The following is a 12,081-nucleotide window of genomic DNA, read 5'->3' as shown; positions in this document are numbered from 1 at the left end:
TATGTAAGGTTACAAACCAGCAGTTTTCCAAAGAACATGACCAAAATTATATTTACAGACTGGAAAAAAAAATTCATCAAAACAAAAATATAGATTTCCTTTTTACCATGTAAAATGTCTTAAGCTTTCATTCCCAAAAATACAAAAATAATAAAAAATAATAGCATAGACCAGTAAGTACAGTTAAGTAGAACCTTCTATGCTGATGAAATCATCTAAAGCTGAACTGTCCAGTGTGGTCTCACTATGTGGCTGCTGTGTCCTTTTTTTTTTAAAACAATATGTCAATGACAATTTCCTAGTTTTGATATTTTGTTTACCTTTTTCTTTTTCTTTTTTTGTTAATTTATTTTTATTGTTGAAAGTATTACAGATGTCTTCCTTTTTCCCCACTGATCCCCTCCACTGCCAGGCCGTCCCCATACCAATGTGTGTCCATAGGTTATGCACATAAGCATATAAGTTCTTTGATTAATCTCGCCCTACCCACTCTCTCGCCCCTGCTTTCCCTTTGAGATTTATCAGTCTGTTCCATGCTTCTATGTCTCTGGATCTGTTTTATTCAACAGTTCGTTTTGTTCATTAAATTCCACATATGACTGAGAACATGTGGTATTTGTCTTTCTCTGACTGGCTTATTTCACTTAGCATAATACTCTCCAGTTCCATCCATGCTGTTCCTAAGGATAAGAGACCCTTTTTTATAGCTGCTTAGTATTCCAAGGTGTAAATGTAACACTGCTTTTTTATCCACTCATCTACTGATGGACAGTTGAGCTGTTTCTGGATCTTAGCTATTATAAATTGCATTTCAGTGAACGTAGGGGTGCATAAGTTCTTTGTGATTGGTGTTTCAGGTTTCTTAGGATATATTCCTAGAAGTGGGATCACTGGGTCAAATGGCAGTTGAATTTTTAATTTTTTGAGGAACCTCCATACTGTTTTCCATAGTGGCTGCACCAGTCTGCATTCCCACCAGCAGTGTACCAGGGTGCCCTTTTCTCCACACCCTCGCCAGCACTTGTTTGATATGTTGATGGCAGCCATTATGACAGGTGTGAGGTGATAGCTCATTTTCCTTTTAATTTGCATCTCTCTGATGATTAGTGACTTCGAGCATTTTTTCATGTCTCTTGGCCATCTGTACGTCCTCTTTGGAGAAGTGTCTATTCAGGTCCTTTGCCCATTTTTAATTGGATTGTTTGTCTTCCTTTCGTTAAGTTGTATGAGTTCCTTATATATTTTGGATGTTAACCCTTTATCAGATGTGTCATTGGCAAATATGTTCTTCCATCCAGTGGGCTCCCTTTTCGTTTTGTTGATGGTTTCTTTTGCTGTGCAGAAGATTTTATTTTGATGCAGTCCCATTTGTTTATTTTCTCCTTTGTTTCTCTTGCCCTAGGAGATGTATTGGCAAACATATTGCTATGAGAGATGTCTGAGATTTTGCTGCCTCCGTTTTCTTCTAGGATTTTTATGGTTTCTTGCCTTATGTTTAAGTCTTTTATCGATTTTGAGTTTTTTATGCATGGGGTAAGTTGGTGATCTAAGTGTTTTCCTAAGTATCTTAATTTTTTTGCATGTACCTGCCCAATTTTTCCATCACCACTTATTAAAAGACTGTCTTTACTCCATTGTATGTTCTTGCCTCCTTTGTCAAATGTTAATTGAGCATAATGGCCTGGGCCAATTTCTGGGTTCTCTGTTCTGTTCCACTGATATATATGTCTGTTTTTGTGCCAGTACCAGGCTGTTTTGATTTCAGTGGCTTCATAGTGTAACTTGATATCTGGTATTGTGATCCCACAAACTTTGTTATTCCTTCTCAAGATCATCATAGCTGTTCAGAATCTTTTTGGTTCCATATAAATTTTCGAAGTGTCTGTTCTAGATCTGTGAAATATGCCCTTGGTATTTTAATAGGGATTGCATTGAATTTATAGATTGCTTTGGGTAGTATGAACATTTTAATGATGTGAATTCTTCCAAACCATGAACATGGTAAATTCTAACACTTGTTTATATCTTCCTCTATCTCTTTTTGCAACATTGTGTCGTTTTCTGAGTACAAGTCTTTTACCCCCTTCGTTAGGTGTTTTCCTAAGTATCTTAATTTTTTTGTTGCAGTGGTAAATGGGATTTTTTTTTAGTTTCTCTTTTTGAGAGTACCTTATCGGTGTATAAAAATGCCATCAGTTTCTGGGTGTTAATTTTGTATCTTGATAGATGCTCAAACTCATTAATTAAATCTAGTAGTTTTTTTGGTGGAGTCTTTAGGATTTTCTATGTACAATATCATGTTGTCTGTGAATAATGACAGTTTTACTTCCTCCTTTCCAATTTGGATGTCTTTTATGTTTTCTTCTTGTCTGATCTCTGTGGCTAGAATTTGCAGTACTATGTTGAATAAGAGTGGTGAAAGTGGACATCCCTGTCTTGTTCCAGTTCTTAGGGGAAATTATTTTAGTTTTTGTGTATTGAGTATGATGTTGGCTGTACGCTTGTCATATATGGCCTATATTATGGTGAGGTATGATCTCTCTACTTAGTCCCACTTTGCTGAAAGTTTTTATCAAAAATAGGTGTTGGAATTTATTGAATGCTTTTCTGCATCTATAGATATGATCATGTGATTTTGTCTTTCAATTTGTTTATGTGATGTATCATGTTTATGGATTTGTGATTACTGTACCAGAATTGCATCCCTGGAATAAATCCCTCTTAGTCATGGTGTATGATCTTTTTAACATATTGCTGGATCCAATTTTCTGATATTTTTTTGAGGATTTTAGCATCTATGTTCATCAGGGATATTGGCCTGTAATTCTCTCTCTTTGTAGTGTCTTTATCTGGTTTTGGAATTAGGCTAATTCTGGCCTCGTGAAGAGAGTTTGGAAGTGTTCCTTCCTTTTGAATTTTTTGAAATAGTTTTAGGAGGATGGATGTTAGTTCTTTGAATGTTTGGTAAAACTCCCCTGTGAAGCCATCCAAGCCAAGGCTTTTGTGTGCTCAGAGCCCTTTGATTACTGCTTCAATTTCATCAGCTGTTATCGGCCTGTGCAGGCTTTCTGACTCTTCCTGATTGTGTTTTGGAAGGTTGTATTTTTCTAGGAATTTGTCCATTTCATCCAGGTTGTCCAGCTTGGTGGTATATAGTTGTTCATAGTATTTTCTTACAATCCGTTGTATTTCTGTTGGGTCAGTTGTTATTTCACCTCTTTCATTTCTGATTTTGTTTATTTGGGCCCTCTCTCTTTGTTTCTTGACAAGTCTGGCTAGAGGTTCATCAATCTTCTTTACCTTTTCAAAGAACCAGCTCTTGGTTTCATTGATGTTTTGTATTGTTTCTTTAGTCTCTATGTCATTTATTTCTGCTCTGATCTTTATTATTTCTTTCCTTCTACTTTGAGCTTTTCTTGTTGTTCTCTAAGTTTTTAAGTTGTATGGTCAGAGAATCTATTAGAAGTTTTTCTTGCTTTTTGAGGTAGGCCTGTAGTACTGTGGACTTCCCCTTCAGGGCTGCTTTCATTTTGTCCCATAGATTTGGGGTTGCAGTGAGTTAGTTTTCATTTATTTCCAGGAAGTTTTTATTTTCTTTCTTGATCTCTTTGGTAACCCATTCATTGTTTAAAAACATGCTATTTAGCCTCCATGTGTTTGAATGTTTTTTAGTGTTTTTAATGTAATTCATTTCTAATTTCATGCCATTGTGGTCCGAGAGAGTGCTTGATATGATTTCAATCTCCTTGAACTTGTAGAGACTTGTTTTGTGTCCTAATATGTGGTCTATCTTTGAGAATATCCCCTGTGCCCTTGAGAAGAATATATATTCTGCAGCTTTGGGGTGGAATGTTCTGTAAATGTCAGTTAAATCCATCTGTTCTAGTGAGTCATTTAGGGTCACTGTTTGCTCTTTGCTTTTTTTGTCTGGGAGACCTACCCAGTGAAGTCAGTGGGGTGTTAAAGTCCCCTACTATGACTGTATTGGTGTTAATCTCTCCCTTACAGTCTTCCAGAAGTTTTTTTAAAAGTGTAGCTGCTCTTATATTGGGTTCATGTAAGGTTATCAGGGTTATTTCCCCTTGTTGAATTGATCCCTTTAGTATTATGTAGTGACCTTTCTTGTCTCTTGTTACGGTCTTCATTTTGAAGTCTATTTTGTCTGATACGAGTATTGCTACCCCAGATTTTTTTTTCATTTCCATTTGGATGGAAATTTTTTTTCCATCCTGTCACTCTCATCCTGTGTCAGTCTCTTGTAGACAGCATGTATTTGGGTCATGTTTACTTATTCACTCAGCCACACAATGTCTTTTTATTGGAGCATTTAATCCATTTACATTTAAGGTTATCATTGATAGATACTTACCTACTGCCATTTTAATTTTTTATGCCTATGTTTCTCTCTCTGTTTCCACTTCTAATTACAGCAGTCCCTTAACATTTCCTGCAATGCTGGTTTGGTGGTAATAAACTCCTTTAGACTTTTTTTTCCTGGGAAGTTCTTTATTTCACCATTTACCTTGAATTATAGCCCCACTGGGCAAAGTAGTCTTGGTTTCAGATACTTGTTTTGCATTACCTTGAATACATCATGTCATTCCCTTCTGGTCTGTAGAGTTTCTGATGAGAAGTCACCTGAGAGCCTTATAGGAGCTCCTTTGTAGGGAACAGCTTGCTTTTCTCTTGCTGCCTTTAATATTCTCTCTTTGTCTTGAAATTTTGACATTTTAATTATAATGTGTCTGGGCATGGGCCTCTTTGGATTCTTCTTGCTTGGGACTCTCTGTGCTTCCTGAACTTGTGTGAGTTTTTCCTTGACCAGGTTAGGGAATTTTTCTGTCATTATTTCTTCAAACAGGTTCTTGCTTATTTTCAACCTCTTCTGGCACTCCTATGATACAAATATTGTTATGTTTTTTGTTGCTCCCACAGTTCCCTTAGACTGTCCTGTTTTTTTATTGTTTTTTTCCTTTTGGATCTCTGATTGATTTTTTTTCTACCCTTCTAATTTGCTGATCTGATCCTCAGTATCCTCTAATCTGCTGTTAATCATTCCAACGTATTCTTTATTTTTGCTATGTCATGCTTAATTTCTGACTGGCCATTTTTCATAGCTTCCATCTCTTTTTTCATGCTGTTGAGCATCCTTAAAATCAGTATTCTGAACTCTATATCTAATAGATTGTTTATCTCCATTTCATTTAGCTCTTTTTCTGGAGATTTCTCTTGTTCTTTCATTTGGGGTTTGTTTTTTTGTCTCCCCATTTTGGCTGCCTATTTGAGTTTGTTTCTATGTGTTAGGTAGGCCTGCTAGGTCTCTCAGTTTTTTTGGAAAGTCTCTGTTGCAGGCCAATTTCAGAAGCTGTTTGTGACTGGCCTTGAGTACCCTGTTTGGAACTATCAACAACCCACAGTTTGAGGTCCCCTTTGTTGGGTCTGGGTGTGGTTGGACAGGACCAAGATGCACACCACATTCTGCTTTTGCAGGGCCTGAGTCCAGAAGCAGATCAGGCAGAGACTCAAAGCACTCTGAGGTCTGCCTCTGCCTGCAGGCTGATTAATCTGGTTCTCTTAATGAGCCTCAGGCTGTAGAAACTCCAAGGGGTAGGGCAAGAGGTTTTCCAGCAGGGTGGGGCTTTTGTTTCCCTCTCCCCGTGCCAGGCAAAAGCAGCAAAATGTCTGCTTGTGAAAGATGTCCTGTGCAGTATGGGAGAATGACTCAGCACAGGAATCCAGAAGGATGGCCTCTGAGCTCTATCTCTAGAGCCCACAACCTTAGATTCTCCTCACATAGCTCCAGTCCACTCTGCCCTCCCTCTGTTGTTGCCCAAGGTGAGTGGCTGCACGAGAAACTTTGTGCATTGGTCCTTTAAGACGGCGCCTGCATTTCTAGCCATCCAAACAGAAACCCAGCTGCTTTTCACAGCCAGATATTATGTGGCACTTTTCTCAGTTCTTATGCTCTGGGCTAGGAAATCCAGCTTGGGGTTAGGCCCCAGAGTTCTCAGTGGGAACCCCTCACAGCTGAGATATCCCTCTGGATCTTTAGCTGCTGCCTGTGGGAGCCCAGTCAGCCCTCTTGTGCCTCTGCACTTCCTACCAGTCTACGTGAGGTCTCCACTTTTCCTCCTTGGTTAGGAGGGTGCTCTCCAGCTCGTGTTCAGTTGCAATTGAGTTTTTAGGATGATATTTCTATATTTTAGTTGTAATTCCGGTTTGTCCCGGGAGTGTGTCAGTGTAACTTCTACTCAGTCCACTGCTGTAATCTCTCCCACTTCTCTTTTCTTGAAATGAGGGTAGTGAGACAGGGGAATTGAATTTTAATTAGGTTTAATTAATTCATGTAAATTTAAAGAGGTACATGTGACTAGTAGCTACATTGGGCAGGGTATCAATAAACCATACACACATATTTAAATAAAATATTACATTTCAAATATAATGTTTACATAAACATAATTTTAACATCTTTGCCTTTTAAAAGGTCTTTGAATTTTGGATATGATTAAATAATACATTTTAAAATAAAAACATGTATTATATCTGATTTTCTCCATGGAAAACAATTTGTAGTTTTGATATGGTGGTTATAATATTTTAGCAATTATAAAAATTAAAAAAAAAAAAGGTTGACAAACTGCAGAAGAAAGCAACAATCTCGAAAAAACTTGAAAATTTTTTTCTTTCACAGTATTTTATATAAACCAATAAAAACTCTTTCAAAAGAACTGAGCTTCAGTTATCATTTTCTGAGTTATCATAACCTTTTCTTTCTTTTAAGGACAGGTCAGTCTATAAAACCTTCAGTGAATTGTGTCACCTTACCCTCCCTCTTCTCAAATGAAAAGCACTTGAAAATTATTCATTTTACAGAAGATCAAATTGCCTTTCTTTACAGTGCAGCTTCATTAGATGCTTTTGTCCTCAAGCGTGCAGATCACTCAAAACTAAATAAAAAGGAAAAAGATAGATAGCATGACATTTGGCCCATCAAATATTCTCTTATAAAACTCTTCCAAGATAGAAAGAATTATACAAAGTGATATTTTATTGTTTTAATGGATACATTTCTAATATATCCTATTTGATTGACCCTGACTTGATTTTTAAAAAGAGATAAAAGTTTGAAAATTTTCTGGATGTTGGAAATTGCTGAGCAATTTTAACATATTTGAGATTTTTAAAAGAATTTCTATGAACAGAAAAGAATTCCTTCAGGAATTTATGGTTAAATTGTATCCTGTTATTTCTATTCATTCATTCATTGACTTTTACTCTATACCAGTCTCACATAAAGTAAATTTTAACCAGTTTATAGATAATTCCCTCAATTAATAATATTTATTTCTAATATAAAATCCTAAAAGTCACAGAAAGGAGTTTAATACATTATTAAAAATTCAAGAAATTTCAACATTAATTTATTCGATAAATATCTAGTGGGTACCTATTAGCTAGGATTTATTGGTCTAAAAAGAGAAACTCAGCTTAATGTTCTTTTAATTTTATTCAAAATAGTGAACTTAAAGCTCAACTTTGCAAAACTATACTCTGTGATAACCTAAAGAAGGTATAGGAAAGCAGCCAAAACAGTTCTCAAAATTAATCTAAACTGATTTTTTCTGCAAGTTGTTATTTGCTATTTTTGTTTTAAATTATGGCCTCAGAGATGTTCCACTTCTCCCTTTCTTATTGGCCTTCAACTTTATTTCTTACTTTTTCCCTATTACATAATGATTACTTCTGTTTTAACTTATACTTCCCTATAACACAGAGAATATTTCTATTTTTAACTAATACTGGTTGCCTGCATTTATAAACATGTCCACATGTTCATTTTTCCAATTGCATTTTGCTATAGGAAATTTAGTTTCTTAAAAACCTAGAGTTATCTTCTCATTTAAGTGCCAAGCTTCTAAGTGATTTAGCACCAAAAGCTTTTCAAAAAATTGATTTTAAAATAAAGAAATTTTACTGTATTTCACCTAATTTTATTTAATAAAGTTTCAATTTTCATTTCTCGAAGAAAAAAAACTTAATAGCATTGCAAATGTACGTTACAAAATCTCTCCGTAAGTCTCAGAGCAGAGGGTTGTGTCCCCCTGGTGGGAGCTCCGTGTTGGGAGGAAGAGCCTTGAGCCAATGGGAGCCGTGACGTTAGCCGGGCCCCCTGTGGTCCGCACATCGCACCAACCCACTATGACAATGCACTGACCGCTTACTGTCCTGACTCTTCTTGGGCAAGGCGGTTACTGCAGGAGTTCAGGAAATGCATCTTGTTTAATCTATTAGTAACTATATGTGGGAGGAGGTCAGAAGTGATGATTGTTTTTAAAATTTCTGATTTTCTTGACGCATGCTCATGCAGTGAGGGAATGATGAGAGGAACAGCTAAGAGGTTCAGATGAGCACTTCATAGTCACCTAAATTTTATGTCGCCTTATCTAATGCCGAATTACGTTGCTATTTAATAGGATTAGAACTACAGAGGAAATACCTTTTTTTTGAAGTTTGAGGCAAAAGCATCTTCTATTTGTAGATGCTTTATTTAACAACAACTAGAGAATTCTGTTAATGCATTGCATTTTTGTGTGAAAAGCTTTTAACTGCTGTAACAGTGCACTTCTTTTCTCAAGAGCCTAGTTTTTGTCCTGAGTAAGCTGGGGATGAAATTGTAATCATGCAATATATGCTATTTACATTAAAAAGTGTTCAGTAAATGGTACTGTGTGGTAGACTCAATTGGAACTAGAAAAGAAAATAAATAACCATTTGGGCCAATCATTAAGCATTGGCAACACAAAAATAAGGAAATGTTAGCAAATCATTTACAGGACAATATGAGCTATTAAAATATTTATATAAATATAAGAATCCGCTAATTTAAGAAACTACTCATACATTTTCCTTGTGAATGCTGGCTTTCAAGACAGGCTAATAAACTAGATCATGGCTAATCACGCCACAGTGTACTCATTAAACTGTTATTTCGGCTAGAGTGAATATTGACTGCAGAGAATTCCTGGTATTTCCATGTGATCACTCTGTTTCTCTTGCAGATATTGTTCAGAATTTCTAAAAATGCAATTCAGCAGTTACACTTTGAATCATATGACCCGAAGATTTTGATTACTGAACTTTATTCTCTGTTAGTCTGCTCAGAGATTTATTTTCTTTTTTCAATTTTAAAAGCTCCTCCTAATGGACATTATAGTTGATCTTGGTACTTTAAAGTTGTAAGAAGACAGTGGAAGCTGTATTACCACTAGTATGACTGACCGTTTGGTACAACATTATTTTGTCTGACTTTCTAAACAAGACACATGGGTTAAATACATTTCTGGAATCAAATGAAAGCTTCTAGTATTGGCAGGAGCCACTAGTAAATATATTTCTAATTACTTGTCGTTGACAGTGGTATCCCTGAAATGCAACAGAAATGGCCATTTGGAAGCTGTCATTATTTGGGCAGGTCATCAAATAAAAATTATTTTCATTAATTTTGGTTTTGTTAAATTAATCTCCTCCCCATAGTTGGAAGTATCTAAGCAGGTGATAGAACTAACATAGCAAAAATAGGTCACTCTTTCCCTTTACCCCGTATACATGGTCAATAATTAACTCCTCCAGGCTTCGTAGTCATTATGTTATTAGTTTGAGCTCTTTGAAGTGTAATATGAAATGAAAAGAAAACTTTATTTTAAGTACTGTATTTTAAGTATTTTAAGTACTGTATCTACTAATATGACAGATGCCATGTGAACTTTAGTATAAAGAATCAAAACCTCCATCTCAGTGGCAAAGCCATATCGTTTACTTATTGCTGAGAAGTAAATTGTTTTTAGCACAATACAAGGCAAAGCAGTATATAGGACCGAGCCCTATTTAGACAAAGGCAGAAACTGAGTAATCCTTTTACATGCCTTAAAGTTAAAAAAAAAAAGACATGTTTCATGTGCCTTGTGAAACGTGACCAAATACCATGAAGTCGGCATTTTCTCTCATGTTCGATAAATTTTACACTTTGAAAAATATATATGCATCTTTTACTCACACCAAAAAGAAATTAATTGGATTAGGGTCCTAAACAGTGTTTTCCAATCTGATAAACCTGTGGATATATTCCGTGAATGGCTCTAGAATCACTGCTAGCCTCAAAAGAGTTCATTTTGGGCCCGCCCTCTCCTTCCTCTCCTGGAGTAGAATTTCATGGTGAACAATCAGAAGTGGGTGGAAGGATCTGAGGGAAAGAAAGTAGAGATACATGTAAGTAGATGTTTGGCTTCCCTCCTGGATGTATACGTGTCCACATTTGCTAAACACTTGTACTAAAAGCCAGCTGGCTATCTTCTGAGTCTCCACATTATTTCTGCTCTGTGTCCTAAAGGTGATCATTGTTGGGTCTGTTGACTAATCAAAATTGAACTCTCCCTAAGATAAGATGGAAGACAAACTCCTAGAAGTCCGATTTTAGGGCCTTAGTGTGATATCATTGAGGTTACATTTACAGAATTTAGACCATTGTATGTGGCATATAACCAGTATGACCTATGGATGCCATATTGAAGAGAGACTATAATTATATCTGACACTTACTGAGCACATGCAATGTGAAAGGAATTGTTTTAAGTCATTTCCATTTATTATCTCACTTTAATTCTCAAAACAACCCAATGATGTGGGTACTATTTTATAGATGGAGAAACTGAGGCACAGAGAGGCTCACAAAGAAGCCCAATGTCATACAGATAGCAAGTATAAACACTGGGATTTGAGCCAGACACACTGTTTAAGAGCCTGTACTATTAACTACTATGACATATTCACAAGATTGGATACCGTGATGTTTTAAAAATGACTTGTAGCATGCCAAGTAATTCCTAACAGATATGACAATATTCAGAAAGCGCATTTCTGTAATTTCAAGCATTCCAAAAGTTAAGTAACGCACTGATAACATTAGCTTTCCATTGAAATTTACCTAGCTCAGGCAGGCATATTAGTGTAAGGCTCAGGTCTTTTATATTTTAAATATATTTTATCAATAGTCTTGTTTCATAAAATACATTTGCGTCTATTTATCTGATTTTTAATTATTAAAGTTCTTGTCAAATCTCCTCAGGGACACTGCTGTATATACTGATCAATTATTTTAAATTCCTGCATGCAGTCTAAGTGCTAATTATTAGCCTTCCTTAGATTTGATACTGTATATTTAATAAATAGCAGTATTGATTTTTTAATGACTTAAGTTCTATTTTTACTTTTATTAAAGAAATTTATTCTAAACCTTTGAAATAATCAGATTCTTATTTTGGCAAAAACCAACTTAGGTTAGGCTGTGAAAATATTTTAATTGTTATCTATTCCTCAAGGACTTACTTTAGCATTAGTTTCAATCAAATGGTAGCTGTTACCTTACTTCCTTGACTTCATATGTCAGACTCTTTCAAAAGAAATAAATCTATCAAGAAGTCCTATGTAAACTCCGGGTGACAATGGGTTGGAGCCCTGCTATCAAAGTGAGATATCTGAGACCCTAATCATCATTTTCAACTTCATTGATAAAAGGACTTCTGGGTACATGGTCATATGATTTTCAGGGTTTTCTTAAATAATCAGTCTGTCCAGAGGGATTGCTGTTTTAAATCTTTATTTTTAAACCTGCTCCAGGTGAAAGTGTATAATTCTATGTTCATTATTAAAACACTTGTTTTTTAGGTAAAGAAAGGTGGAAAGTTGATTTTCCCCCCATTTTTGTTTTTACAGATGTTCGAAGAAGAACAATTTATGAATACCACCGAGTAGAGTTACAAATGTCAAAAATTACGAATATTTCAGCTGTGGAGATGACCCCATTACCTAGTAAGTTAACATCTGAGTGTAAGTAGGTGGAAAGATGCTTTGCGAGTTTGATGATCTGATCCGTTTACCAATAATTAAAACATGGTGCTTGGCACAGACGGGCATCTTCACCTTGCATGTGTGGGGGGATGGATGCTTTGATGTTATTTTGATTGAGGCATCCTTGCTGTTGTTTTCTCTATCTTCCCAATCAGTCTTGCTGACTCTGTTCGC

General features: G+C 35.8%; 1 protein-coding gene across 1 annotated transcript in view; it reads left to right on the top strand.

The window, feature by feature from the left end:
• The window catches only part of PLXDC2 (plexin domain containing 2), a 396,924-nt gene that overhangs the window by 295,932 nt on the left and 88,911 nt on the right, over positions 1 to 12,081 (top strand). Inside the window, exon 8 of the mRNA XM_081132248.1 lies at positions 11,773 to 11,868. Coding sequence (XP_080988374.1) covers positions 11,773 to 11,868 — 96 coding nt within the window. The remainder of the gene's footprint in view (positions 1 to 11,772; positions 11,869 to 12,081) is intronic.

This window comes from Miniopterus schreibersii (assembly GCF_964146895.1).
Source record: "Miniopterus schreibersii genome assembly, chromosome: 1".
Classification (NCBI taxonomy): Eukaryota; Metazoa; Chordata; class Mammalia; order Chiroptera; family Miniopteridae; genus Miniopterus; species Miniopterus schreibersii.
The sequence above is the reverse complement of the archived record's forward strand: the minus strand, read 5'-3'. Positions and strand labels throughout refer to the sequence as shown.